Source organism: Brachyistius frenatus, unplaced genomic scaffold (assembly GCF_029030835.1).
Source record: "Brachyistius frenatus isolate BFR_SWC_R1_liver_20210118 unplaced genomic scaffold, ASM2903083v1 Contig_403, whole genome shotgun sequence".
Taxonomy (NCBI): domain Eukaryota; kingdom Metazoa; phylum Chordata; class Actinopteri; family Embiotocidae; genus Brachyistius; species Brachyistius frenatus.
Window position 1 is genome coordinate 140001 of NW_027211002.1, and position 27786 is coordinate 167786.

General features: G+C 46.9%; 6 protein-coding genes across 8 annotated transcripts in view; 2 read left to right on the forward strand and 4 right to left on the reverse strand.

Moving 5' to 3' along the window:
* LOC138636747 (regulator of G-protein signaling 3-like) overlaps positions 1-1231 on the forward strand; it is a 12516-nt gene extending 11285 nt beyond the window's left edge. Inside the window, exons 15-17 of the mRNA XM_069724957.1 lie at positions 320-381; positions 497-663; positions 741-1231. Coding sequence (XP_069581058.1) covers positions 320-381; positions 497-663; positions 741-962 — 451 coding nt within the window. The 3' untranslated portion in view covers positions 963-1231. The remainder of the gene's footprint in view (positions 1-319; positions 382-496; positions 664-740) is intronic.
* A 1749-nt stretch (positions 1232-2980) lies between these two features.
* LOC138636761 (myosin light chain 3-like) lies at positions 2981-3587 on the reverse strand. 3 transcript variants are annotated; one of them, XM_069724979.1, is made up of 2 exons: positions 3573-3587; positions 2981-3494 (listed from the first exon to the last, which is right to left on the reverse strand). In XM_069724979.1, exons 1-2 carry the CDS (start codon positions 3585-3587, stop codon positions 2994-2996), a joined length of 516 nt encoding a protein of 171 aa, XP_069581080.1. In that variant the 3' UTR covers positions 2981-2993. The 3 variants fall into 3 exon arrangements, with proteins under 3 accessions (XP_069581080.1, XP_069581079.1, XP_069581078.1); XM_069724978.1 differs by having other exon boundaries at positions 2981-3530; XM_069724977.1 differs by having other exon boundaries at positions 2981-3587.
* A 569-nt stretch (positions 3588-4156) lies between these two features.
* On the reverse strand, positions 4157-7396 carry LOC138636744 (adenylate kinase isoenzyme 5-like). The gene is made up of 6 exons (XM_069724953.1): positions 7390-7396; positions 6820-7158; positions 6501-6673; positions 5739-5852; positions 5334-5525; positions 4157-4440 (listed from the first exon to the last, which is right to left on the reverse strand). The coding sequence occupies exons 1-6, from the start codon at positions 7394-7396 to the stop codon at positions 4345-4347; spliced, it is 921 nt and encodes a 306-aa protein (XP_069581054.1). The 3' UTR covers positions 4157-4344.
* Positions 7397-9955: 2559 nt separating this feature from the next.
* Positions 9956-12954, reverse strand: gpsm1a (G protein signaling modulator 1a). The gene is made up of 4 exons (XM_069724980.1): positions 12665-12954; positions 11315-11814; positions 10532-10714; positions 9956-10397 (listed from the first exon to the last, which is right to left on the reverse strand). The coding sequence occupies exons 2-4, from the start codon at positions 11459-11461 to the stop codon at positions 10200-10202; spliced, it is 528 nt and encodes a 175-aa protein (XP_069581081.1). The 5' UTR covers positions 11462-11814; positions 12665-12954; the 3' UTR covers positions 9956-10199.
* A 5956-nt stretch (positions 12955-18910) lies between these two features.
* LOC138636757 (transcription termination factor 1-like) lies at positions 18911-22938 on the forward strand. The gene is made up of 11 exons (XM_069724971.1): positions 18911-19023; positions 19649-20101; positions 20257-20381; positions 20550-20735; positions 20923-21001; positions 21078-21202; positions 21278-21467; positions 21583-21675; positions 21820-21885; positions 21989-22074; positions 22181-22938. The coding sequence occupies exons 1-11, from the start codon at positions 18926-18928 to the stop codon at positions 22387-22389; spliced, it is 1710 nt and encodes a 569-aa protein (XP_069581072.1). The 5' UTR covers positions 18911-18925; the 3' UTR covers positions 22390-22938.
* A 101-nt stretch (positions 22939-23039) lies between these two features.
* endog (endonuclease G) lies at positions 23040-27156 on the reverse strand. Its single transcript, XM_069724976.1, has 6 exons — positions 26851-27156; positions 26198-26391; positions 24114-24255; positions 23603-23712; positions 23415-23496; positions 23040-23294 (listed from the first exon to the last, which is right to left on the reverse strand). The coding sequence occupies exons 1-6, from the start codon at positions 27046-27048 to the stop codon at positions 23097-23099; spliced, it is 924 nt and encodes a 307-aa protein (XP_069581077.1). The 5' UTR covers positions 27049-27156; the 3' UTR covers positions 23040-23096.
* Between the last annotated feature and the right edge of the window lie 630 nt (positions 27157-27786).

Here is a 27786-nt window from a genome sequence, read left to right on the forward strand (position 1 = left end):
CCGACAAGCTGGAAGCTGTTCTGTTTGGGTTCTGCTGGTTTTGTTTATTCATGATGGTTCTGTTTGGTTCTGTCTATTTCCTGATACTTCTAGTACATTCCTGGTGGTTCTGTTTGGTTCCGGGTGGTTCTTTATGGTTCCTGATGGTTCTGGATGATTCTGTCTGGTTCCTGGTGGTTCTGTTTGGGTCCTGATGGTTCTGGTAGGTTATCTTTTATTCCGTTTAATTCCTGATGATTCTGTTTGGTTCTGTTTGGGTCCTGATGGTTCTGGTAGGTTCTGTTTGGGTCCTGATGGTTCTGTTTGTTTTGTTTTTCAGACCATCTGTGGGGGAGGTCCTGAGGTGGGCTGACAGTCTGGAAGCTCTGCTGACCAATCAGTGTAAGAGAAACCACTTCCTGTGTTCAACCTATCATCAGCAAGGGGAGGAGCCTACGTAAGAACTAAAACTGTCCCTATTTGCTAAACGGTGTCCTTGATCTCTGTCATTGGTCAGATGGTTTAGCTGTGTTCCGTCACTTCCTGAAGTCAGAGTTCAGTGAGGAGAACCTCGACTTCTGGTTGGCTGTGGAGAGATTTAAGAGGACACACCCCTTCAGCAAGATGGTTGCCAGATCTGCAAAAGTCTATGATGAGTTTATTTCTACGAATGCAGTGAGACAGGTAGGATACCTTTCTGTCTGTCTGTCCTCTGATTGGCCAATGACAGCTCATGTGACGCAGCATCTTTCTGTCTCCAGGTCAACGTGGACTCGTCCGTCAGAGAGTCGACCAATCAGAGCCTGCATCTTGGCATCAGCACCGCTTCCTTCCAGCTGGCCCAGGACCAGATCTTTGGCCTGATGGAGACTGACAGTTACCCACGATTCCTCAAGTCCCACCTCTACGCCCAGCTGGCCAATCACAACACACAGACAGGCACAGAGCCGGCCAATCAGAGCGGAGCTGGCGGAGCATGGTGAGGGAGGGGTCAAGTAATGTACAGACCAATCAGGAGCCTGATCGGGGCGTCCTATTGGCTGACCATCACAGAGCCTCCCTGCCCAGCTGCCTGATGGGAAATGTGGTTTTGGTGTTTGTGACCCAGTAAGATGTTCACGAGACCGATGCTAATGTTAGCATGCTAACACACTAAACTATGATAGCATATTTTTCTTCTTCAGATGTTTTAACAAACTGTAGCAGAAGTTAAATGTGTTGGACAGGAAGTAGCGCTTTCACAATAAAAGATGACTGTTGGACCTCCTGCTTCTTCTGTCATTTACTTGCAGCGGCATGTCACACGTCTCACCTGTAAACGGTAAACAGAGATGTCAGAGGATGTAAACAGTAAACAGTGATGTCAGAGGGTGTAAACAGTGATGTCAGAGTATGTAAACAGTAAACAGATGTCAGAGGGTGTAAACAGTAAACAGAGATGTCAGAGGGTGTAAACAGTAAACAGAGATGTCAGAGGGTGTAAACAGAGATATCAGAGGGTGTAAACAGATGTCAGAGGGTGTAAACAGAGTCAGAGTATGTTCTACTACATCAGGTTCAATAGATCCAGATGTTCTTTATCTGATCAACAAAGATGAAAGTGTCCGTCAGATCATCGTACTCCGACTGGTATCATCTTTCTGTGAACTCTTCCTGCTTCAGACTCGGACCACGTTCACATAAAAGAGGAGGAGTTTGTAGCATCTCGCCAATCACAGACATGGACAGGATGACTGACGATGTAGTTCAACTAATAATCCGACTGAAAGCAGCTGAATGATGAAGGATGTGGAAACAATCTGCGACTGTGTGAATGTAGACGAAGTTTAAAGACTTATAATATCACCATGACGATCACAGCAAGATCGGACTGATCACATGAGCATATTTCATTAAATTAATGTATTATTAGATGTATTCTCATGACGTGTATGAACGTTTTAGTCTCATCATTTCAGCTGCAAATAATACATCAATATAAAATCATAATTCAAAGCAGCAGGAAGGTTTACTGTCACATCTTATTAATATAAAATCATCAGGATTTAGTTCATCAGTCAGCTGTTGGATGATTTCAGTAAAAACAAAAATATTAAAATATAACAGGAAACACACAGAGGACTGACTGCCTGTCTGTCTGTCTCTCTCTCTGTCTATCTATCTCTGTCTCTCTGTCTCTGTCTCTCTGTTTCTCTGTATCTCTGTGTCTGTCTGTCTCTCTCTGTCTCTGTGTCTGTCTCTCTGTTTCTCTCTGTGTCTGTCTGTCTCTGTCTCTCTGTCTGTCTCTGTCTATCTGTCTCTCTGTCTCTGATCTCTGGAACTCCACTGGATCTTCTCTGATCGGTGATGTCATATTTCAAAGCAATCTGATTGGTCAGTAGGTGGTACTTTCTTACGTTTTGATCCGATATCTCCAACATAACCAGGTTAAGTTTGCAGCATCAGTTACCATAGTGATCCGGCCAGGTTGATAGACACCTGGGTTACTCTGACAACCTTCAGGCTCTACATACCTCACTATAACCCTCTGGTCTCTGCTGGTTGTCTGTTGTTTACTTCCTCTTCACCAGGTTCCTGCTCCTGATTGGTCCGTTCTTTGAGCCTGCTCTTTTGTTCAACATGTTTTTATGGCGCCACCTGCTGGTCAGGGGGGTTCATGTGTTTTAATGATGTCAGTGAACACGTGTAGAAATATACATGTGCAACACTTCATATGAAGACTGATGTATGTCTGGGCAGGAAGGACTTCCTGTGACGGTCCTGGTGGGACAGGACGTCACCTGACACCGACTGAATGGACATCTATTTTATTGGGCAGACGGAAGGACATCTGCTTTATCGGACAGACAAATGGACATCTGTTTTATTGGACAGACAGGAGGACATCTATTTTATTGGACAAACAGAAGGACATCTGTTTTATTGGACAGACAGAAGGACATCTGTTGTTTTGGACATTCGGAGCTGTGACACAAGAGAGACATGATGACACTAAGTCCGTCTGTCCGTCCGTCCTACCCGGCCATGATGTGTTTGACGAACTCGGTGTAGTTGATGTGTCCGTTGGCGTCCTCCTGTCCCGCCATGAGACGGTCCACCTCGTCCTCCGTCATCTTCTCTCCCAGCGTGGCGAGCACATGGCGAAGCTCCGCCCCCATCACCGTGCCATTGCCCTCCTTGTCGAAGACGCGGAGTCCCTCGACGAAGTCCTCGAAGGTACCCTTCTCCTTGGAGCGTGCCACCATCTGCAGGATGGGCAGGAAACTGTCAAAGTGAAGCAGCGAGACGTGAAACTCCTCCCCCTTCGGCCTCCCGAGCAGTCTCAGCACCTCCTCATTGGTCGGGTTGTGTCCCAGCGCCCGCAGGACGTCCCCGCACTGAGACAGACGGATCTTCATCTCGCCGCCTGGCGTCTCGTCGAACAGCGTGAAGGCTTCTCTGAACTCCTCGATCTGCTCCGGACTGAACTCCAACACCACGCTCTGCAGCTCTGCCTCTGCAGCCTTAGGCTCCGCCTCTGTAGGCTTGGGAGGAGGAGGAGCCTCCTCCTTCTTCGCCTCCACCTTCTTCACCTCTGTCTTCTTCGCTTCCACCTTCTTTGGAGCCATGAAGCCGTTGAGCTGCAGATGAAGGACGAAGGACGGTTTTATAGAGGGAATGATGAAGAGGAAGGAGGGAGGAAGAGAAGGGAGGAAGAGGAGGGAGAGCAGCAGACCAAAGATGGAAGCGGACTGGAATAGAAACACTGAGTGATAAGAAGATTCTTCAATGGGAGTCTGTGGAATCCCTGGTGGTCCTCGGTGGTCCTACACCCTTCATCTCTGCTGCCTCTCAGATCCAGGACAGACAAGTCACGTGATCAGAGACACCTCCTGTCCTCTCAGCGATCTATTTCAGGCTCTTTGTCTCCCACGGTGACAGTCACATGTGGAAACTCATCAACATTCCAGCTGTGATAAGGCGGTGTGATTACCCATGATGCTCTCTGTGTCCTTCAGGCAACAGATAAGACGAGCAGGTCGTGTCAAATAAAAATGTCTCTTCAGGTTTTTACTTTTAATGTAATACAGACTTCAAAACTGTCAGGTTTTTATAACTATAATTTTCAGAATATAGTTCTATTTTGAGAATAAACATGATCAACATGATTCTGACACACAAACATGTTCCACAGTTTCATGATTTAAACTTTTACTGCTTCGATCTCACAATAGGAAGTCACATGTTTGACACATCATTGCTGACGTGGTTACCACGGTGATGACGAGTTGTTGTTCCCAGTGAAAACACACAGTGACACAACACAGGAAGCTTCACATGTAATTGACATCATGATGGCCACAGACGACACTGACTTCTTAATGATCACCGATTGATTCGCTTCACATCATTGATTGACAGGTGTGATGTTGAAGGGAGGAGCAGCGTCAGCCCCGCTGCATTCTGGGATATCAGCAGTATCTGGAGACAAAGATTGATCAGCTGATTAGTGTTTTTATTGTCTCACTGATCAATGATCAAAGACTGATCAGATGAAATGTCACAGTCATTACAACAATCAATAACAACAAGACAAATAAACAGTTTATTTAAGAACCAAATCAATCAATCAATCAGTCAATCAATCGATCAATTGATCGATCGATCGGTTGGTCGGTTAGACAGTCAGTCAGTGAGTCAGTCAATCAATCAATCAATCAATACCTGACTGAACCTTCGGACAAACTTTTTCTTTGATAACTGAACTCAGATCAGCAAATACGACCTCCTGGTCTCTGTCAGCATCCACCTACAGACAGACAAGATGTGTCAGCAGGTGTCAGTAGGTGTGTCAGCAGGTGTCAGTAGGTGTGTCAGCAGGTGACAGCAGGTGTCAGTAGGTGTCAGTAGGTGTGTCAGTAGGTGTGTCTGTAGGTGTGTCAGAAGGTGTGTCATTAGGTGTCAGTAGGTGTGTCAGCAGGTGTGTCAGTAGCTGTCAGTAGGTGTCAGTAGGTGTGTCTGTAGGTGTCAGTAGGTGTGTCAGCAGGTGTGCCAGTAGGTGTGTCTGTAGGTGTGTCAGAAGGTGTGTCATTAGGTGTCAGTCGGTGTCAGTAGGTGTGTCAGCAGGTGTGTTAGTAGGTGTCAGTAGGTGTGTCAGTAGGTGTCAGTAAGTGTGTCAGCAGGTGTGTCAGTAGGTGTCAGCAGGTGTCAGTAGGTGTGTCTGCACATGTCAGTAGGTGTCAGTAGGTGTGTCATTAGGTGTCAGTAGGTGTCAACAGGTGTCAGTAGGTGTGTCAGTAGGTGTGTCATCAAGTGTGTTAGTAGGTGTCAGTAGGTGTGTCTGTAGGTGTCAGTAGGTGTGTCAACAGGTGTACCTGTGTCAGCAGGTGTAGCTGTCTGTAGTATCTGCTGATGGAGATGATGTCCCTCTGAAATTTGTCCAGGCGTCTCCAGAGGGCGGGGCTACTGTCTCCGAGGAGACCAAGTTGTGCGGCTCGGCGCTGCAGGCGACAGCGAAGCGTCTCATTGGAGCAGAGCAGCAGTATCACCAGGTCAGGTGATCCAATCTGTTTACAGGACGGGCAGAGCGTTAACATTTGTGGTGACCTACGACCTCATTGTGTGTGTTTTACCTGTCGTTGTATCCAGTGAAATATTCATCTGTCCACCAGACGTGTGGTTGAACTCACGTTTGTTTCAGAGATTTATTGCTGCAAGCTTTGAATTTGAAAAGGAAGTGAGTCACCTGCTGAGTTTGGAGCTGCTCTGAATGATCGTACCTGCTCCTGGAAGCTCAGAGCCTGATGGATGTCTCTGGGGAATCCGTCTACAATGAATCCTGCGGCCTCCTGCCGACCAATCAGCTGCCGCCTCAGCTCAGCGATTGTGTCCTCCTACCGATAGAGACAATTTATGTACGACAATTTCCCTGAACGACCTCCGTCAGGGTCAGAGGGGTCAAGATTGGTGTTGGGTCTGGATTCAGGGTCAGGGTCGGGTTCAGGGTCAGGGTTGGGTTCAAGGTCGGGTTCAAGGTCAGGGTTGGGTTCAGGGTCGGGTTCAGGGTATGGTTCGGGGTCGGATTCGGGTTCGGGTTTGGGGTGTGGTTCGAGGTTTGGGGTCGGGGTCTGTTTCTTTTTCAGGGTCTGGTTCAGGTTCACATGATTGTTCAGGGTTGGGTTGGGTTGGGGTTGGATTCGGATTTGGATTCGGGGTCTGGTTCAGGGTCGGGGTTGGGTTCAGGGTCGGGGTCGGGTTCAGGGTCGAGGTTGGGGTCTGGTTCAGGGTCAGGGTCGGGTTCAGGGTCTGGGTTGGGGTCGGGTTCAGGTTCAGGGTCGGGGTCGGGTTCAGGGTCGGGGTTGGGGTTGGGGTCGGACTCAGGGTCTGGGTTGGGGTCTGGTTCAGGGTATGGTTCAGGGTATGGTTCAGGGTCTGGTTCAGGGTCGTGGTCGGGTTCAGGGTCAGAGTCAGGGTCTGGTCTAGGTCTAGGTCCAGGTCCAGGTCCAGGTCCAGGTCCAGGTCTGGTGTGTGCTGGCTCTGACCTGTGATCCCACCTCTCCATGACTCATCACTTGTGAGATGACCTCCCACCTCCTGCTGGGGGAGGCGTCGCCGAGCAGCTGCCTCCTGAGCAGTTTGGCCAATGAGATTCCTCGGAGACCAAAGTAGTGCGCTAGCTTCGCTGTCTGACTTCCCTTCCCACTTCCTGGTCCGCCTGACAGAGAAATAGAACATTACCATGACAAGGTGAGGAATGTGTCATATCCGGTTGTCTCTCTGCTGTCACAGTGGAGGAGGAGGAGGAAGAGGGTCATGAGGTTGGGATCAGATCTGGTTCGGTTTTCTACCAGATTCTCTTACCGATGATGAAGATGATGAGGGGGCGTGGCCTCTGAAGAGGGACGATGCTGACTTCCTGGATAAGTCCAGAACTCTCTGTCATGTCAGAGTCTGAATCTATTGAGAGCTGAGAGTGGACTACAGGAGGAGGACCAGGAGGAGGACCAGGAGGAGGACCAGGATGAGGACCAGGATGAGGACCAGGAGGACCAGGAGGAGGACCAGGAGTACCAGGAGTACCAGGAGGACTAGTATAACCAGGAGTACCAGGAGGAGGACCAGGAGGACAAGGAGGACAAGGAGGAGGATCAGGAGGACAAGTAGGAGGACCAGGAAGACCAGGAGGACAAGTGGGGGGAGCTGAGGGGAGGCACAGGAGATATTTTTATGGTCAGACTGAATGAGAAGTAAATTTCAGATGGAAAAACATGAAGATGTACAAGACTTTCACCGAAGACACCGAAGACACGTTACACCGAAGACACTGACGACACCGATGGCACGTCACACCAAAGACACCGAAGACACGTTAAACCGAAGACATTATAATCGTTGGACTCCAGATTTCTCTCCTCAAGTCTTTCACCTTACACACCATCTTACCGTCTTGGTTGTGAGTCTTTAAATCTGGTTTTGTCACTTCAGTGTGGACTGCTGGTCCAAGTAGAGGTCCAGGTGGAGGTCCAAGTGGAGGTCCAGGTGGAGGTCCAAGTGGAGGTCTAGGTGGAGGTCCAGGTGGAGGTCCAGGTGGAGGTCCAAGTGGAGGTCCAGGTGGAGGTCCAGTTCTTGGTCCAGGTGGAGGTCCAGGTGGAGGTCCAGTTCTTGGTCCAGGTGGAGGTCCAAGTGGAGGTCCAGGTGGAGGTCCAGGTGGAGGTCCAGGTGGAGGTCCAAGTGGAGGTCCGGGTGGAGGTCCAGGTGGAGGTCCAGTTCTTGGTCCAGGTGGAAGTCCAGTTGTTGGTCCAGATGGAGGTCCTTCTGGTCCATGTTGTCTAACGGATCCAGAAGACACTGGTGGAGGTGGAGGTTTTAGGGGTCTCGCGGTGGACACTGGGGGACATGTTGAAGATGTGATGGGGGGGTTCATAGACGGTGTCTTTGAGGGCGGAGTCAGCTGGTGTCTGTCCAGGTGGGCAAAGGTGTCCCAGCGGATGGACTCAGGACCCCCAAAACGTCTGATTCTGATCAGGCAGCTTGTCAGGAAGCTGACGGGGTCCTCAGGACGATGATAGAGGACTCCTGTCAAGAGACTCTGGGACAAACATTAGACAACTGTCTGTCTCTGGTTGTCTGTCTGTCTTTCTGTCTCTCTCTGTCTGTCTGTGTCTCTGTCTGTCTGTCTCTGGTTGTCTGTCTGTCTTTCTGTCTCTCTCCCTATCTGTCTGTTTGTCTGTCTGTCGGTGTCTCTGTCTGTCTGTCTGTCTGTGTCTCTGTCTGTCTGTCTTTCTGTCTTTCTGTCTCACCTCCAGCAGTTGACTGATGTGATGAAGAGTCAGGTAATCCGTCACCTCTCTGCTGCTCATCTTCTTCAATCAATGAAACTATCAATCACTATCTATCTATCTATCTATCTATCTATCTATCTATCTATCTATCTATCTATCTATCTATCTATCTATCTATCTATCTATCTATCTATCTATCTATCTATCTATCTATCTATCTATCTATCTATCTATCTATCTATCTATCTATCTATCTATCTATCTATCTATCTATCTATCTATCTATCTATCTATCTATCTATCTATCTATCTATCTATCTATCTATCTATCTATCTATTATCTATCTAATGATCTCTATCTACTGATCAATTGATCCTTGCTGCAGCCCTTTGATGATGTCTGGATGATTGACAGCAGCATCAGGTGGCACCAGCTGTTGCTGTGGTAACGTGTATATGACAGAGTGTGACGTTATCACGGTGACCCCTGGTGGCACAGCAGAGAACTACCCCCTGAACTGACCAAAATTATGTGGACATGTTCACTGTTCCAACAGGAATCAGGCTTTTATTTTGAAGGAAGGTAACTTCTTCTTCAGCTAGAGTTCCTCAGGTTCTTAAAGAACTTTCAGGGTTCTTCAGTTCAAACTAATGTGTTCTAAATTATCTGAAATCCTGTCTGATGTAGTTTTGGTTGTTATCTTTTACCTGCTAACACCCGCTCTCACCCGTTCTCACCCATTCTCACGCGTTCTCACCCGCTCCCACCCGTTCTCACCTGTTCAAACATGTAAACAAACCTGTGAACAGGTGTAGAAACAGTAGCAGAGAAGAGTGGCAGCAGCAGGTATGTAACTCTGCAGCATCTTTTTAATTCTCCATCTGTCAGAAATTTATTTCACGTTTGTAAATGTCTCAACACTGAAGTTTGTAATTCATAACCTGAACCGTCAGACTCGACCCGATCACATCGATCATCAGGATCAATCAGGATGATCTAATCAGATCAGAGAACTTTTAGAAGTTCTGATGAACCTTTTCATGTTTAAGATTTGGGATTAAAATTATTTTAATTTGTTCACAAAGTACAATGTTTGTTTGTTGATTTCTTAAAGAAGCTGAAATAAACAACATGCTTACCCTCAGGTTTTTAAATCAATCAGTTGATATTGTTTGATCACCTGACTGATTATATTTATTCGTCTGGTTACTAATGTTAGCATGCTAACCCCTTTAAATGCTTCTTTCAGAATCGATGAGGTCACTGAGCTGAGAAATCAAACTTGTGAGCCAGTTAAACTTTGGTCAACCTTTGACCTTGAGCTTCCCATTGTTTTGAGGAAATGTGAAACAAAAGCAGTGACGAGTGTTTGTTAGAGAAACTTAAACATTTTCGACAATTAATAAAGAAACATTGATTCAAACACTGAGTTACAGAGAGGGAGCTCCAACCAGAACCAGAACAGGTCCAGGTGCAGGTCCATCTCCACAACCAGTTCCAGGTTCATGTCCAGAACCAGATATGATGTCCAGAACCAGGTCCATGTCCAGAACCAGGTCTATATCCAACACCAGATCCAGGTCCTGGGTCGGGCCCAGTCTATTTTAAGTCTTATTGTTCTATTGAAGTCCAGAGATGACAGGGGTAGCGTTTCTAATCCCGCCTTCTTTGATAGTCAAAATCATCATTACTGAAAACTTAACACATCAACATGTTTACTGAATTCCCCAAACAAGGCGGGAAAATCAAAATATTACTCAGTATGAAGTTAAAAAAGGGGGAACCCTCGATGTGGCTGAAGCAGGATGTTACATAGATCTCAGTTTCCTGTCAGAGTCCAGACCAGTCTAGGTTCTGGTTTCAGTCTAAATCCTCCTGACAACATACAGGTCCAGAGTCATGACTCTGAACTCTGTTACTGTGGTGCTCTGAAGACCACTTCCAGGCGCTGCTCTTCATCAATGATGATGATAATGATGGGGGGAGGAGCCGGCAGCATGCTCGTCCTCCAAGTGTCTCAACAGCAGCGAGGCTCTCTGCTCGTCCATCCTCCGGGACTGGACCCTCTGGACCAGATGGAGGAAATCCTCTTGACCCTCAGGAGCCACATCATCCAGGTCTGGAAGGGGGCACCTCTGATCCTCCATCCTGTCAGACTGCAGAAAGATAGACAGGGTGAGAGACAGACAGGAAACAGGAAGTGACAGCTACAGTCCCTCATCACAATGGGACATAAAGGTCGGTCCAGATGTTCTGGAGGTCGGAGATGATCCGCTTCAGGAGTGCGTACCTGGTAGTGGATGAGCATGTAGTAGAAGTCCAGCCCGGGAAAAGGGTTGTGGTCCGGACTGCAGGTCCCACACAGGGCAGCAGGTCCTGGGTCCGGCAGCAAGCTGAGGGAGGCTCTCTGTTCCTCCAGTCTCTGACACTGGACCTCCAGAACCAGGTCCAGCAGGGCTTCGGGCTCCTCCAGCTAAAGCACAACACAGACAGGGGGGACATCAGCAGCTGGGAGACACGGGTCAGAACCACAGACAGAAGTAAAGACAGAACCAGATACAGAACCAGATACAGAAAACGAACCAGAAACAGAACCACAGACAGAACCACAACCAGAACTAAAGACAGAACCATACAGAACCAATGACAGAAACACAGACAGAACTAGAAACAGAACCAGATACAGAACTGAAGACAGAACCTGAGACAGAACCACAGACAGAAACAGAACCAGAAACGGAAACAGAAAAAAATACAGAAATACAGACAGAAACAGAAACAGAACTAGAGACAGGACCACAGACAGAACCAAAGACAGAACCAGAGACAGAAACAGAACCACAGACAGAACCAGAGACAGAACCAGACACAGAAACAGATACAGATACAGAAACAGAAACAGATACAGAACTAAAGACAGAACCACAGGCAGAACCAAAGACAGAACCAGAGACAGAAACAGAACCACAGACAGAACCACAGACAGAAACAGAAACAGAATCACAGACAGAACACCAGACAAAACCACAGACAGAACCACAGACAGAACCAGAAGCAGAACTAAAGACGATACCGAGTCCACGCGGTGTCCCGGTACCGAGACCACGCGGTGTTCCGGTATCGAGTCCACGCGGCCATTCTGATGAGGAGTCGGAGAACTTTTGGGCCCGGCCCCCACCCCCATCTCCCCTGGTAAATCTGAGACCTCCGGATCAGCCATGACGCTGCAGTGAAGGTGTGGGTGGAGCCGATGATTGTGTGGGCGGGGCCAATGGTGGTGCAGGAGGGGCCAGTGGTAGTGTGGGCGGGGCCGAGGGCGGTGTTGTCATCAGGGGGATGAGATGAAGCTGGACTGGTCAAGACAGAAAGTGAGAGAGAGGTCCTCACCGTAGACACTAACACAAACACAAACAAACAAACCAACACACACACACACAAACACAAACAAACAAACACACAAACACTAGTTCTGGTCCGGACTGCAGGTCCCACACAGGGCAGCAGGTCCTGCTCCTCCAGTCTCTGACAGTGGACCTCCAGAACCAGGTCCAGTAGGGCTTCAGGCTCCTCCAGCTACAAGCACAACACAGACAGGGGGGACATCAGCAGCTGGGAGACACGGGTCAGAACCACAGACAGAACTAAAGACAGAACCACAGACAGAAACAGAAACAGAACCAGATACAGAACTAAAGACAGAACCACAGACAGAAACAGAAACAGAACCAAAGACAGGACTAAAGACAGAACCAGAGACAGAACCACAGACAGAACCACAGACAGAAACAGAACCAGATACAGAACTAAAGACAGAACCAGAGACAGAACCTCAGACAGAAAAAGAAACAGAACCAGAGGGCGGAGCTCAATGTTTGTTTCTGAGTTTGAAACCAGGTGAGGTCATTTATTTCCAAAGTCAAGACAAGCCGGGTTCCCTTGGACCGGGTTCCCCTGGACCAGGTGAGACCTGTGACCAGGGGAACCTGGTCCACACGTCTTCCTGAACCCTGATGAATGGGGTGGATCTGACAGAGGACACGTAGGAGGACACGTAGGAGGACACGTAGGACGACGCGTAGGACGACATGTAGGAGGACACGTAGGAGGACGTGTAGGACCACACGTAGGAGGACACGTAGGAGGACGTGTAGGACCACACGTAGGAGGACACGTAGGAGGACACGTATGAGGACACGCAGGAGTACACGTGAGGTCCCCATGTCCCCCTGTGTTTTCTGTCTGCAGCAGGACGGATCAAGTCCAGACAGACCGGACTGAACCGGTCTGTTAAACAGAAGTAGGTCACAAACACAAAGACTCTCCTGAATAAAGTGTCTCTGCAACGCCGCCCGCTGGATGCAGAACGAACTGCACTCTAACATTCAGACACAAAGATTCAGAATAAAAACATTCAAGTTCTTACACTTTAAACTGCAACTGATCGAAGAAGCGAACCTACACAGAACCACAGAGAAACCGAGTTCTTCCGAGTTCTTCCGAGTTCCTCCGAGTTCTCCCGACTTCTGCTGCTGTTTTTAAAAACTAAGTCTTCCTCCTCCACTGAGTGGAATCTGTCTGCCGACCGCCTGAAACTCACACTCTCTCACACACACACACACACACACACACACACACACACACACACACACACACACACACACACACACACACACACACACACACACACACACACACACACACACACACACACACACACAGTAACACACACAGACACAGACAGTAACACACACACACACACACACACACACACACACACACACACACACACACTCACACTCTGACACAATGCAATGAAAGAGAAAGAAGGCCCCTCTGCCCGGGCTTACATCATGGTTTCTATGGAAACCAAAGAGAAAATGTCAAATTCCCCCACACCCCAACCCTTCCAGCACAAACACACACACATACACACATATATTTATTCTGAGGTGTGGTGTTTTTTTCTTGTTCAATGGCGATGCAGCAGCATGTGATGTCATGATGGAGTGTCCCATTGAATCTTTTATAACATTTCAGCCCTCACGAACACTGAAGCATACGGCTGTGACATCAGTCAGTTCAGGTTTCAGGTTTCGGGTTCAAGATTAGGGTTCAGGTTCAGGTTCAGGGTTCAGGGTTTTGAACGACATGTTATGGGATGACTTTTGGGTCACTTTTTAGCCATCACGGGCACACCGATCGACAAAAATGTATCATTTTGATAACTTTTATTACAAACGTGTTAAGAGTGCAACAGACTCAATTTCAAGTCCGTCTGACAAAATCTGTAGTAGTAGTTCGTTAAAGTACAACATGAGGGAATCGCCAAAAATGGCGAATAAATTCAAAATGGCGGACTTCCTGTTGAGTTGACGTAATGGTGCGTTGGAACTTTTTTGTACATCTCGGTGTGATACACATGTCCACCGAATTTCGTACATGTAGGTAAATGTAGCAGCTGGGGCATCTGTGTAAGGGGCCCTAGCGAGCCGTTTGGCCACGCCCACTCGCAAAACACATATCAAATGTATCGTCTCACCACACCGGATATACAGTGAACCCTCGCTATAACGCGGTTCACCTTTCACGGTCTCGCTGCTTCACGGATTTGCATCGTGCATTGTGTTCTGCATTCTGATTGGCTAAACAGTCTCTCCGCTTCTTCTCTACCTGTTTGTCAATAACGTTGCGGTTTAATATGTACACGTACGTAAAACAGCTTGCCAAATTAAAAATAATCGATGGTGGCATGTCGGTTTATAAGAATCTTTTTGCCCAGAAGAAAAAAGAGCGACAACAACTACCGATAACTATGTTCTTCTCTCGAAAAACCACACCTGCACCGCCGGCTTTAGAAGAAAGAACCGCTGCAGAGCGGAGTCAGGATGCAGCGGCTCAGTCAGAAGAGCAGTGAAATACACGAGTCACTATTTGTCCTACTGTACTTTGTATTTGTTTTCATAATCATTTTTCATTTTCTCCCGTTCTAATCCAATGACTCGGGTCGCAGTGGGGCGGTGCCGATCTCAGCAATTTGAAGCCTTCAGTTCGTATTGATGATTAAAATTATTATTTTACAGTACAGTAGCTATTTATAAAAAAAACATTTATACAGTACTTTTATTTGTTAAACAAATGCTTGGGCTTGTAAAAAGGTTTTGTTCTTTGGTTTCAATGTATTATGGAGTATTTCATTGTATAATAATTGTAAAAAAAAAAAAGGTTACTACTTCACGGATTTCACCTATCACGGTTTCTATTTGGAACGTAACCCCCGCGATAAACGAGGGTTCACTGTATGTGCCAAGTTTCATGAGCTTCCAAGCATCCTTTGACCTGTTGGACTCGGGCTCCTGCTGGTACAAAGCCAACATGTGTCAGCCCCCAGTCCTGCGTGTTCTTTAATGAGGCAACAGGAGAAGATGTCAGGCTTCAAGATATTTATTTAACAGCAACAGAACAATCAGTTTACAGAGCTCTGGGTCCAGACTATGTTTCCCTGACCACAACAGAGTATGTGTCAGTTCACGAAGTCTGACCTCCTGACTTTCCCTGACCCAGTCTTCTTATAGTCCAGACACCAAAAATGCATGTGTCCTTTGTTGGTTGGTGGAGGTGGTGGTTGTCTTCCTTCACACCCTGGAGTCCTCCAGGCAGCCGTCTGTTCCTGTTTATGCCTCAAAGAACAACAGTATGTGACCCCAAAGGTTGCCGACCCCCTCCTGTGACCTTTTGGTTTGGCACAGTACTTTCACTCTCATTCACAAACACAGCCTTCCATCTACCCCTTAGGATTAATAGTTGATAATACAACCTATATATAATTAATATGATATGGCATACATATATGTTGTATTATTGTAAACATAACCTAGCGCAGAATCGCACAAGCATCAACTTTCTGTGTCACGGTGAAACATCAGACTTTGCCGCATCGCCAAGGCGACGCCCTTTCGTCAAACGATTTTCTAAATATATCAACTACATGTTTACGCTATTCTGATCCCGACTTTACGTTCATGTGATCAACCCGCTCGATGTAGCATGTGAAAGTATGAAAAATGTCATTTTCAGTTGCCATAGTTGCTATGACAATGAGTGAATATTCCCCCACAGGGGTCATCAGGGCGGGGCTGTTATCATACCTGTGATGTTTGGAGAAGGTTGGTCCATGTACATAAGATTTAAAGTAACTTGTAGTTTCATCAAGTGGCGATCGAACTCAATTACTTTTTACTGAGGCAACTGCTCTAACCACTGCCCCACTATGTCATACTACATACAGCATGTTGTCCGAAATATGAAAAATAAGTCATACCATAGGATTAAAATGTATTAATGGGATTTCTATTTCGTATTTGTATTGTTGTTGACCTTTAGTTTGGGTTAGGGTGTACTGCATGTACAACGTGACCCCGAAACCTGAAACTGTGAGCACTCTGTGAACCATTTGGCTTACCCTTACAGGGACTCACCATAGGGGGACTTAACCCCAGTGAACCATGTGGCTTAACCTTACAGGGATTTGCCTTAAAGGGACACACACCCGTGGACCACAACCTTACAGCAGGGGTGCCCAAACTTTTTGGCTCAGGGGCCACATTGACGTAAAAAAATTGTCATACGAGCCAGCATGAATTTTACATGCTACCGACAGGGAATGCTTTTTTGTATTTCCTTTTATTTTGCTTTGTTTTACTATGCTGTCTGCTGCTAGGTAGATCTGATAACTGCCTGACCTGGATAAATGAAGATTATAATAAAAATAAATTGAATGCAAGTAAAGTATTCTAACAAATATGACTCAAACTCAAACCTTTATTCACCAGAATCAACAAATAACATGTTTGCATTAATGCGAAGGGTGATCCTGAGATCTCGACTGCAGTAAATGGGGCAGGTCTGGCTCAAAAACAATGGTTTTAATGCGCAAGATGTCACGCAGGTGGGAGTCACTTAGTCTTGTCCTCACATGGTTCTTATTCATGTTCATAACTGAGAATGTCTTCTCACACAAGTATGTCGAGCCAAACAAGCTCAACATTTTCTTAGCAAATGTTCAAATCTCTTGGAACCTGTCTTTATCCAGCTGCTGGTAAAAGTTGACAAGAGGGAGTTGTTGGTGCTGGCCGCGACACTCCGTGTCACACTGCAGCTCAATGAGCTCCAGCTGCAGGTGGGCTGGAACGTCACCGGGATCCACGGAAAAAGGAGGAAGAAAGCGTGATCTCCTTTTCAATAGTTGCAAAATCACTGAAACGCTGTTGAAACTCCTCAGCCAGAGATGAGATGTTTGCGGCATACCTCCTCATTTGTGCACTGATATTGTGCGCTGGAAAACGGGTCATTATTGCTTGCAGAGATTGGAAATGTGTGGTATTGGGCTGCGTTTGTGACAGGTGGCTTTGGAAAAGTAGCAGCTTGGTCCGAAAGGCTTTGATATGTGAATACAGTTGGCTTATCATTGCATTTTGCCCCTGAAGGCTCGTGTTCAAGGCGTTCAGATGTCGGGTTATGTCAACTAAAAATCTGAAATCAGCCAGCCGAACAGGATCGGTTAGTTCTGGCATTGGTTGTCCCTTTTTTTTTCCAAGAATTGTCCAATTTCCTCTTTAAGAGAGTAGAAACGCTGCAGTGCAGACCCCCGACTGAGCCGTCTTACATCAGTGTGATACACAACATCTCCGTATTCAGCGTGGATGTCCAGTAGAAATTGTTGAAACTGGCGGTGGCACAGGGCTTTGGATCGCGAGAGTTCGGCCACAACTTTACTGCCATCCTGTAGTGAAATATAAAATTACTTTTTTACGCGTGTATTTTAGACTGTGGATAACAGGGGGCCACATATTATTGATTTTATGACAGAGGCTTCGGGCCAGTGGAAGTATGAAAGCGGGCTGCATTTGGCCCGGGGGCCGGACTTTGGGCATGTCTGCCTTACAGGGATTCTTTCCCCTTGAACCATGTGTGATAGACCCCCTTGAAAACATGTATATCTACTATTGGAGCCGGAGACACCAACAGACTTAACAAACTGGTTAAGAAGGCCGGCTCCATCATCGGCTACAAACTAGATAGTCTGGAAAAGGTGGTGGAGAGGAGGACGCTGATCAAACTATTGTCCATCTTGGATAATCCTGACCACCCTCTCCACCACCTGCTGCAGGGACAGCGGAGCACTTTCTCTAAAAGATTCCTCCAGCTCCGCTGTCACAAGGACAGATACAGGAGATCATTCCTGCCCACTGCCATAAGACTTTACAATAACTCACCTCTGGCAAAATCCATCACAGTACAATAACACTGTTGACTGTGTTTCTTGGTTGCTTGTATATTATATGTATATTATATATATAGATATATACTGTACCGTATGTATATATATATATATATGTTGACTGTGTTTATTGGTTTGTTGTATATAATATATATAGATATTTAATGTACTGTATATATACTGTATGTACTGTGCATTTTATATTTTATATTTATATTTTTTATTTTATTGCTTTTCTATTATATTATTCTATTCTATTATTATTTTATTCTATTGTTTCTATTATTGCTCCTGTATGTATGCTGTTGTGGCGAAAAAATTTCCCCTCGGGGATTAATAAAGTATATACCTACCTACCTACCTACCCTACCCTACCCTACCCTACCTACCCTACCTACCTACCTATCCAAAGAATGTCTGCTGCCACTTTGGTCACATTTGAATGAATATTTGTGGGCGGTGGAGTTATAAGTTGCAATGAGCCAAAGATTTGTCATAATGCTGTGTAACTCCTGGGAAGATTGGTGGTGTAGTGGTTAGTGCTGTTGCCTCTATGTTGGAAGGCCTGGGGTTCAAATACCCCTCTTGTCATAACTTTAAACACAAAAGTCATACGACAGCAAAAAGTGTCCCAAAAGACTTTTCATTTTTGGATCACTTTATGGCCGCCACACTACAGGCACACCGATCGACAAAAACTAATTCTTTTGATAATTTGTATTTGTTAAGAGTGCACAGACTAAATTTCAAGTCCGTCTGACAAAATCTGTTGGAGTTTGTTAAAGTACAACATGTGTGAATCTCCAAAAATGGCAACTAAATTCAAAATGGTGGACTTCCTGTCGAGTTGAGGTAATGGTGCATTGGAACATTTTTGTGCATCTAGGTGTGATACACGTGTCCACCGAATTTCGTGCATGTAGGTAAATGTGGCTGCTGGGGGATCTCTTTAGGGGGCGCTAGCAAGCCATTAAGGCCATGCCCACTCGTGACTCCTCTAAAATACGAAATTTTTTGCCAGGAGAGATGTGTGTAGCAACTTTCATGAGTTTTTGAATATGATAAAATCGCCAAAAATGCAGTTCTTTGCGGAGAAAAATAAGGAACGAAAATAATAATCGCTTGAATAACATTAGGGCTTTAGCACTATCGGTGCTCGCGCCCTAATAAACATCAACAGGAATGTGAGTGCTGAGAATACCAAAATCTGCAGATCACATCATCTGTTACCGGTAGAAATTCACAGGGCTTGAAGAGGAACTCAATCTAAAGATGATTAGCGTCGGGGAGGTGTTACAATGTTACACTACCCCAAAGAAACAGGATGCAGCAAAAGAATTTAGTTCTGTAAGGGGATCGGTAACTACACTCCTATACAGTAGGTGGCGGTAATGCGTCTTTCGCTGGATGCCATCCGCCATAAAACGCAAACGAGAAGAATCGCCCAGCAGACCGGAAGTAAACAAGCAGCGTGCAGCTCGGCCCCGCGTGCATCAGCAGAGCCGGTGAGTCGGTATTGATCACTTTAACCAGGTTATTGACGTGACTGTGGGTTTGTGTCCGCTCCAGGCTGCTCTTAGCTCACATTATCGATTACTCTGATCAGTTTCACTCTGAACTCAGACCAGAACTCCCGGTCCGGTCCGGGACCCGCCGAGTCCGTCTGGACAAAGGTTCAGTTTGTAGAGACCGGAAAGCGCGTTCGTTTCCTCGGAGACTGCGGAACAGCAAGGCTGGAAACTGCGTCTGCTGATCGATAAACCGCTTTTTGTTTGAAAGCTTTGGATCGAAACAAAGATGGCGGCCGCGGGGTCCCCAGAACAGTTCAATCAGCTGCGTTCAGGTCAAAGGTCACACGGACCTGTTGCAGAACAGCACGAGGACCAAACATCAGGGACAGCACGAGCTCAGCTGTTTCCTGTCAGCAGTCTGTGAAACATGAAAGTGTCCCTCACACGACGTTTGACCTTCAAAATAAAAGCCGAGAAATCACTTGAAAATAGCCTCAGTTGGCCCTGAACGCACCACAGTGATGAAATAGCTGAGGGTGGATCGATGAGGTCAGAGGGTTCCTGAACGCACCACAGTGATGGACCTCCAGAATCTGACTGTTTGTTTCTTCTGTTGCAGCTTCAACAACAACAAACTGATCTGCAGCATCAAGGCTTCTCCTCTTCCTCCTCCTCCTCCCATCATGAGTCCTCCTGCAGAGTCTCCCTCCCCCCAGAAGAAGAGGAAAAGGTCAGAGTGTCGGGAGGAAGCTCTGGCTCCTGTTGACATCGACACTCCTGAGAGGAAAGAGAAGAAGAAGAAGAAGAAGAAGAAGAAGAAGAAGAAGAAGAAGAGGAGAGAGGAGGAAGAGGAGGTCAGCCTTCCTCCTCCTGCTGATGGACAAACAGAGGAGGAAGAGGAAGTAAATAAGAAACAGGTTGCCATAGAAACCAGTGAGACAGAAAAGAAGAAGAAAAAGAAAGACAGGAGTGTGGCGGAAGTGATGTCACAGAAAGGAGAGAAGAAGAAGAAGAAGATGATCAGAGACAGAAAGAAGAAACGGATTGAAATCACAACGGCCGTCACACAGGAGTGAGTTCTGCTCGTTATTCTGTTATTTCAACAAAAACTCGTAATGTAACAAAAGTGAACTCATTATGTAACAAGAAAACTCGTAACACAGGAAGGAAAAGCAATAGCTGTAACCTCAATGCACCTGTCAATCACGTGTCCCTCCATATTGTCAGGGTGGACCAGACGTCTCTGGAGGAGCTGCAGCAGTTCATTCCAAACGTCAACAAACGATCAGCTAAACAGATCAGGTCGCTGCTGAGAAACGATCTGCAGCGCTTCAAGGACTTCAGAGACAGAGGTACAAGTACACACACCGAGTACAAGTACTGCAAACACCGAGTACAAGTACACACACAGACCGAGGTACAAGTACTGCAAACACCGAGTACAAGTACACACACAGACCGAGGTACAAGTACTGCGCACACTGAAGTACAAGTACTGCAAACATGTCTTCCTCCTCCAGGTGTGTCTCTGCGTTGGGGGCGGTGCACTGCGCGGGAGAATCAGCAAATCAGAACCAACGTCACAGACTTCCTGGCTCTGACCGGCATCGGCTCGGCCAATCAGCTTCTGTTTCCTCAGAGGTTCAAAGAGCAGGAGGCGGAGATCAAGAAGATTAAAGTACAACATCACTTCCTGCATAAGATCGGTACGTAAACACAATGACATCATCACATGGGGTCTGTGAGCCAATAGGAGGAGAGCAAAGGTCTGTGAGCCAATGGGAGGAGAGGAACGTCTCTGTTGTGAAGTTAACCTTCATTGTGTCAGCTGTCGCCAGGAGTTTCACTCTTTGACTCACCTGTCTGTCTCTCCGTCTGTCTGTCTGTCTGCAGCTGAGGGCGTCCCCCGTCCGTGTCTTCAAATTTACATCAGAGCGAAGAAGATGTTTGATGAAAGGAACTACATGGGAAGGTCAGAGGTCAACCAGTGTGTTCCTGTGTTTGTGTTCTCCATGTGGAACCTTTCTGATGAGGGTGTGTTCCTTCAGGTTCTCAGAGGACGAGCTTCATTCTCTGGTGAAGTTTCATCATCTCCACGGTAACGACTGGAAGACCATCGCCCAGAAGATGGACCGCAGCATCTATGCCCTGCAGAAACGCTTCGCCGGCCTTGGTAGGCCTCTGACCCCCCCACCCCCTTGACCTGACCTTTTTACCCCTTGGTAACCTGTGAGTTTGCTCCTGCCAGCCTCAGGTCGTGGTTTCTGGGATCCAGATGAAGAGTCCAGGTTGAAGCAGGCTCTCCGGGTCCACCTGGAGACGCTGGTCCAGAGTCCCGGTTCCGGTCTAAGCCTTGGCCAGCTGTGTAAGAACCTGCCCTGGACGTACATCAGTCAGCAGGTGAAGACCCGGTCCTGGATCCAGTGTCGACTCAAGTGGTCAGTACCCCGCCGGCTCCGGTAGTGTTCCGGTAACGAGACCGGTCCGATCTGGCTCAGGATCGTGTGGACCTGTGTCATGTCTCCATCTGTTCACGTGTTCTCTGTGGTTCAGGTTCGAAGTCCTGCAGCCAAAACTCTCCTCAGAAGGAAGCATGTTCAGCCGCCGGACTGCCGGCCTGCACGCCAAGATCCGCCTCATCAACACGTGAGATCACATGACACACGGGACATCGCGTGACGAGATCAATACCACTGACAGCAGCTGTGTGTGTGTGTATGTGTGTGTGTGTGTGTGTGTGTGTGTGTGTGTGTGTGTGTGTGTGTGTGTGTGTGTGTGTGTGTGTCTCAGGTTGTACCAGATGCGTGTTGATGATGTAGCAGATGTGGATTGGGACGAGGTGGCTCAGACAGTGGGGTAAGGTCAAAGGTCAAACAGTTCCCAGGTCAAAGGTCAAACAGTTCCCAGGTCAAAGGTCAAACAGTTCCCAGGTTCTAACAGTGGTTCTGTTCTGTTTCAGTAAAGTGACGTCTGTTTATGTCCAGAAGACTTTCCGACGACTCTTTGTGTCCCGAGTCCCCAACTGGACCCGTCTCTCATGCGGAGGTGAGTCTCTCTGGACCAATCAGCTATGTCCAGGTCTCTGTGGACCGGGTCTCGGTCTCCGGGTCTCTGTGGACCGGGTCTCAGGCGTCCATTTTGTTGTCCTCAGAGATCGTGGACTTTCTGCAGGAGCGAGTTGTTCCGGTACTCCAGGAGATGATGAGGAGGAGGCGGATAAAGGAGACGCAGCAGCAGCAGGAGGGCCAGGACCAGGACCAGGACCAGGACCAGGACCAGGACGGGTACCAGCTGTCTGACATCTTCGGCTCTGAGGAGGAGGAGGAGGAGGAGGCGGCGGCGGCGTTGGACCACAGCTGACCTCCAGCCAATCAGAGGCAGCTGCGGCAGACTTTATGGAAGCTTGGTGCTCGATCGGATCAGCTGGAAGGACAGGTGTGTTAAACTGTGCTGTAATTGGATGTTTCACGGATCTCTAACCCCGCCCACAACACAGCAACCAATCACAGGCAGACGTCCCTCCCACTGATCCAATATAGTACCAGGCACTAAGAAACGACAGGCTCTGCCCTCTTCTGTGATTGGCTGTCAGTGGACTGAACGGCATTCATGTCTTTAAAGCTGGACAGGAAGTGGATTACCGGGGGCTTTTATTTTGAAGGTCCTGGTGTATTGATTACCAGGTTGATGTTACTGTTTGAAGTTTTTTACGTTTGAATGAAAAAAAATTAAATCATCTGGGAGCTGCGCTGATTAATAATATTGATTTGCAGCTGCAGTCATAAACTGATCAATAAAAAGTTCTCAGTCATCTAACATTGTTGTGGAGGTAATCAATATCTAATAATCATGTCTATCAGTAGTTAAAGTTCAAACTGATCAATCAGACTCCTCCTCAGTTGGGAACTGGATTCTAAAGGAACATGAATGGATTGTCCGTAGGGTCTTAAAGTTCCTATCAATTGTTCAGATCGATTAATGTTGTGATTGATTAACCAGAGACAGATTATTGATCAACATTTATTGGGTGAGGGACTCAGCAGCAGGGGATTGTGGGTAATGCGGTGCTATCTGTTAGTGACGGCCTGCAGGCTGCTCGTCCTCTTCATGATGTTTGGGACGAACAGGAGGCCTGACGCCCGCTCCACCGTTTCTATGGCAACCAGGAAACGCTCCAGAGGAATCTTCTCATCGATTGGTTCGTTTGGTAAAACGTAGGAGCGGAGCTCCACCCCCCTACCGTCTGCCTGCTCCAGGATCAACACCTGAGGAGAAAGACTCCATCATCATCATCATCATCTTCATCACATCATCATCTTCATCATCACCATCATCAGCTGAAAGAAAGGTGTCAGCGATGACATCATCAGACAGGTGAGCCTCACCTTAAAGAAGTGTGTTGGCACGGCGACATGGTTTCTTCCAATCACCTGATACCGAACATAGAGTTTCCCATCAGCCTCCTGCCTGCAACACACACACACACACACACACACACACACACACACACGATGACATCATCCTGTCGCCCAGCCCTCGGCCACCACAGAAGAAGCAGAGGAGGAGGAGTTACCTGGGCAGGTAGAGCGGGCCGGTGCACACGTAGACGTTGTGGTGGCGTCTGGTCAGCGAGCGGCAGAACTTCTCCAGGTGATTCCAGGTGTTCTGGTTCAGGTGAGGGTTCTGGACACAAACAACATTCAAGTGGAACCTGGATTCAAGGAACAGTCAGCGGCGCTAAACACTGACACTGCGACGCAAGCTTCCCCCAACCCCCCTCCCTCTCTCTCTTCAGACAGCAGCAAATTTTCATGACGACAGACGCCATGTGACTCGTGTGTTGAACATCCGTAAACACCTGAGTCCAACAGATCCAGACGATCTGAGATCATCTGGACTTCAACACTGAGCTCCACAGATCTTCTCTGATCGGTGATGTCATTTTTCAGAGAGATCTGATTGGTCCGTAGGTGGTACTTTCTTGTGTTTTGATCTGACATCTAGAACTGAACCAGGTTCAGTTAGCACCATCAGTTACCATGGTGATGGAGGTTAGTCTGTCTGGTCTCTCTCCGTCCGTTTACCTGCGGAGCCACGTTGCTCAGGTAGAACGTGTCCTCCATCGCCTTCTGACTCCACTTGTGATTGGCTGCTGCAGCCAGGTGACCTCTGTCAAAGCCACTCCCCCTGTAGTCAGCGCTGGTCGATCTGTGGAAAACATGGATGCTGCCCACAAAACAAACAAGAGCAAACACAAATACAAAAAACACAAAAATAAACAAAAACATTTACTGCTGATAAACATCTTTGAAACATTTAAATACCCTGTCTTCCTGTTTATCATTTTGAATTTCATGGCAGCAACATGTCTATAAAATCTTGGGACAAGGTCCACAAAAGACTGGAAAGGTTGTGTAAAAATAAAAAAAACAACACCTGGTGGAACAGCTGACAACAGATCAGTAACATGATTGGATATAAAAAGATGATGTCAGAGGGGCGGAGTCTCTCAGCAGTGAAGATGGGGAGAGGTTCACCACTCTGAAACACTGTGTGGGAAGATGGTGCAACAATTTAAGAATAATGTTCCTCAACGTAAAACTCCAAAGAATTAGTGGATTTCATCGTCTACGGTTCATAATATCATTAAAAGATTCAGAGAATCTGGAAAAAACTCTGAACACAAGGGACAAGGCTGGAAACCAATATTGGATGGTGGAGATCTTCAGGCCCTCAGGCAGCACTGCATTAAAAACACACTATTCTGGAGTGGAAATCACTGCATGGGCTCAGGAACACTTGTGAAAACCATCGTCTGTGAACACAGTTCATCGCTGCGTCCACAAATGCAGGTTAAAACTCTCCAAAGAAGAAACCAGATAGAAACATGATCCAGAAACACCGCCGCCTTCTCTGGACCGAGATCATTGATGATGGACTGAGGTGAAGTGGACAACTGTCCTGAGGTCTGATGGATCACAATCTGAGATTCTGTTTGGAAATCATGGACGCTGCATCCTCCAGGTTAAAGAGGAGAGGGACCATCCAGCTTGTTATCAGCTCAGTTCTAAAGCCAGCATCTGTGATGGTACAGGGATGCATTAGTGCACATGGCATGGGTAGCTTGAACATCTGGAAGGAAGCATTAATGCTGAATGATATATTCAGGTTTTGGAGCAACATATGCTGCCATCCAGACAACGTCTCTTTCAGGGAAGGTCTTGTTTATTTCAGCAGAACAACGTCCAACCACATTCTGCACGTATTCCAACAGCATGGTTCTCTAGTAGAAGAGTCTGCTGATAAACTGGCCTCCTGCAGTCCAGACCTGTCAATCATTGAAAACATCTGGAGCATCAGGACATGAACAATACAAGAAAGGAGACCCTGAACTGTTGAGCAGCTGAAATCCTCGGAATGGGACCACATTTCACTTTCAAAACTCCAAAAACTGGTCTCCTCAGTTCCCCAATGTTTCCAGAGTGTTGTTAAAAGAAGAGGTGATGCAGCTCAGTGGTGAACATGATCCTGGAACAACTTATAGAGACGTGTCGCTGCATCAGATTCAAAATGAGAAGATATCTTTATAAAACAATAAAACATCTCAGTTTGTTGTCTTTGATCTGTTTTATATTAAATATAAGTTTATGTTTATAATTAATCATCACTGTTTTTATTTACATTTTACACAGCATCACAACTGTTTAGGAAACAGGGTTTTATCTATCTTGTTATTTATCTACCTGTCTTCCTGTTTATTTGTTTATCTACCCGTCTTCCTATTTGTTTATCTTCCTGTTTATCTTCCCGTCTTCCTGTTTATTTGTTTATCTACCCGTCTTCCTGTTTATCTGCCTGTCTTCCTGTTTGTTTATCTACCTGTCTTCCTGTTTATCTGCCTGTCTTCCTGTTTATCTACCAGTCTTCCTGTTTATCTGCCTGTCTTCCTGTTTATCTACCTGTCTTCCTGTTTATCCGTTTATCTACCCGTCTTCCTGTTTATCTGCCTGTTTATCCGTTTATCTACCCGTCTTCCTGTTTATCTGCCTGTCTTCCTGTTTATCTACCTGTCTTCCTGTTTATCTACCCGTCTTCCTGTTTATCTGCCTGTCTTCCTGTTTATCCGTTTATCTACCCGTCTTCCTGTTTATCTGCCTGTCCGTCTCACCTGTCGTCCTCTTTGAAGTCGCAGTACTTCCTGTCTGAGGGGCCGCTCAGTGAGGCAGGGTTAAGGCTCTCTATTACCCAGGATGCAGTGCGTGTGCGGGGGTCGTAGGAGGTGACGTAGGACTCTCTGGTCTTGATGTGGGCCAATGAGGGGAAGCCGTACTTCATCACTGCTCCGGATCCACCGGGACTCACCTGGACGACATCAGGGACACATCAGAGACCTTCAGACACACTGAACAGGCAGGTGCTGACAAAAACCAACCAACCAACCAACCAACAAACCAACCAACCAACCAACATGTATAATGTTGTAAAGTTCTGCTGTAAAGACTTTAATGTGTTAAGTGCCATGAAATAACCTGTGTTGTTATTTGGTGCTATAGAAATCAAACAGACAAACAAACTCCTGAGATGATCCCATCACAGAAACTGGAGGAGATTTTTCTTAGTTAAGAGAAACTACACAGACAACCGTCTGTCTGTCTCTGTGGAGGACAGACAGACAGAGATAGACAGACACTGTGGACACTCAGAGACAAAACACTTTATTTCTTATTGTCTCAAACTGTCAAACAAACCATGAGACATCTGGTCTGACCAGGAATGTAGTGGTCAGTCACATGTCCTCTGATGACGGACGGACACGCTCACCGTAAGCTCGGCGGCGTGGACCGAAGGGACACCCAGGACCATCGGTACCGGAACCACCGGGACTCTGCTCAGCAGACCGGGACTCTCGTCCTTCTCGTCCTCTTCCTCCCGGCCTCTGACGCTCAGCAGGCGGCTCGCTGAAGCTCCGAGTCCCGCTCCGACCAACAAGGTCGCTCCCGTCCGCCACATCCGCTTCATGTTGCTGATCAGCTGGAGACGCGCTCTGATGACGTCACATACATATCTAACTGCACAGACTCCGTCTGATGTGATGCTGATTGGAGCTGCAGAGAGGTGTAAACAGTAAACAGTGATGTCAGCGGATGTAAACAGTACATACTCTGTCTCTCTGTCAGACTGTTCCACCACCTGTAATGATGCAGCGCTGTATGTTACAGACACTGTTTCACTCCAAGTGTATTTTTCTTTTTGTCTGCGTATTTATACATTGGTCGTATTTTTTGTACTTTTTCTAAAAATATTATTTTTATCAATCTTATTTTGTTTGCATGTGTATTTTGTAATTTTTTCTTATTGTGTGCTTAACTTTATTTCCTCACGGTGTTTCTATGCTGCTGTGATGAACAAAGTTCCCACTGTGGGATCAATAAAGTCTCATCTTATCTTATTCCATGTTACCAATCAGAAACATGTCTGTATCATCAACTACAGCTGGTTCAACCCAGGTTTAATGAATCCTGATTAATGGACAGCTGGTCTGACCTCTAGTGGCACTCGGTGGTATTACACTTTAAGGCATTTCCGCATCTGACAAATTTTTCAGACCAGAAGCTACGAACACTTTTATGTACAGACTGTGGGTGAAGCTGCAGGTGCATTGTGGGTAATGAAGGCAGCAGGTTTTAGCCCAACAGAGTTGGAGAAGTGAAGTGATAAATCTCCTTTGACCTTTAACCTTTGACCTCGTCTGTGACG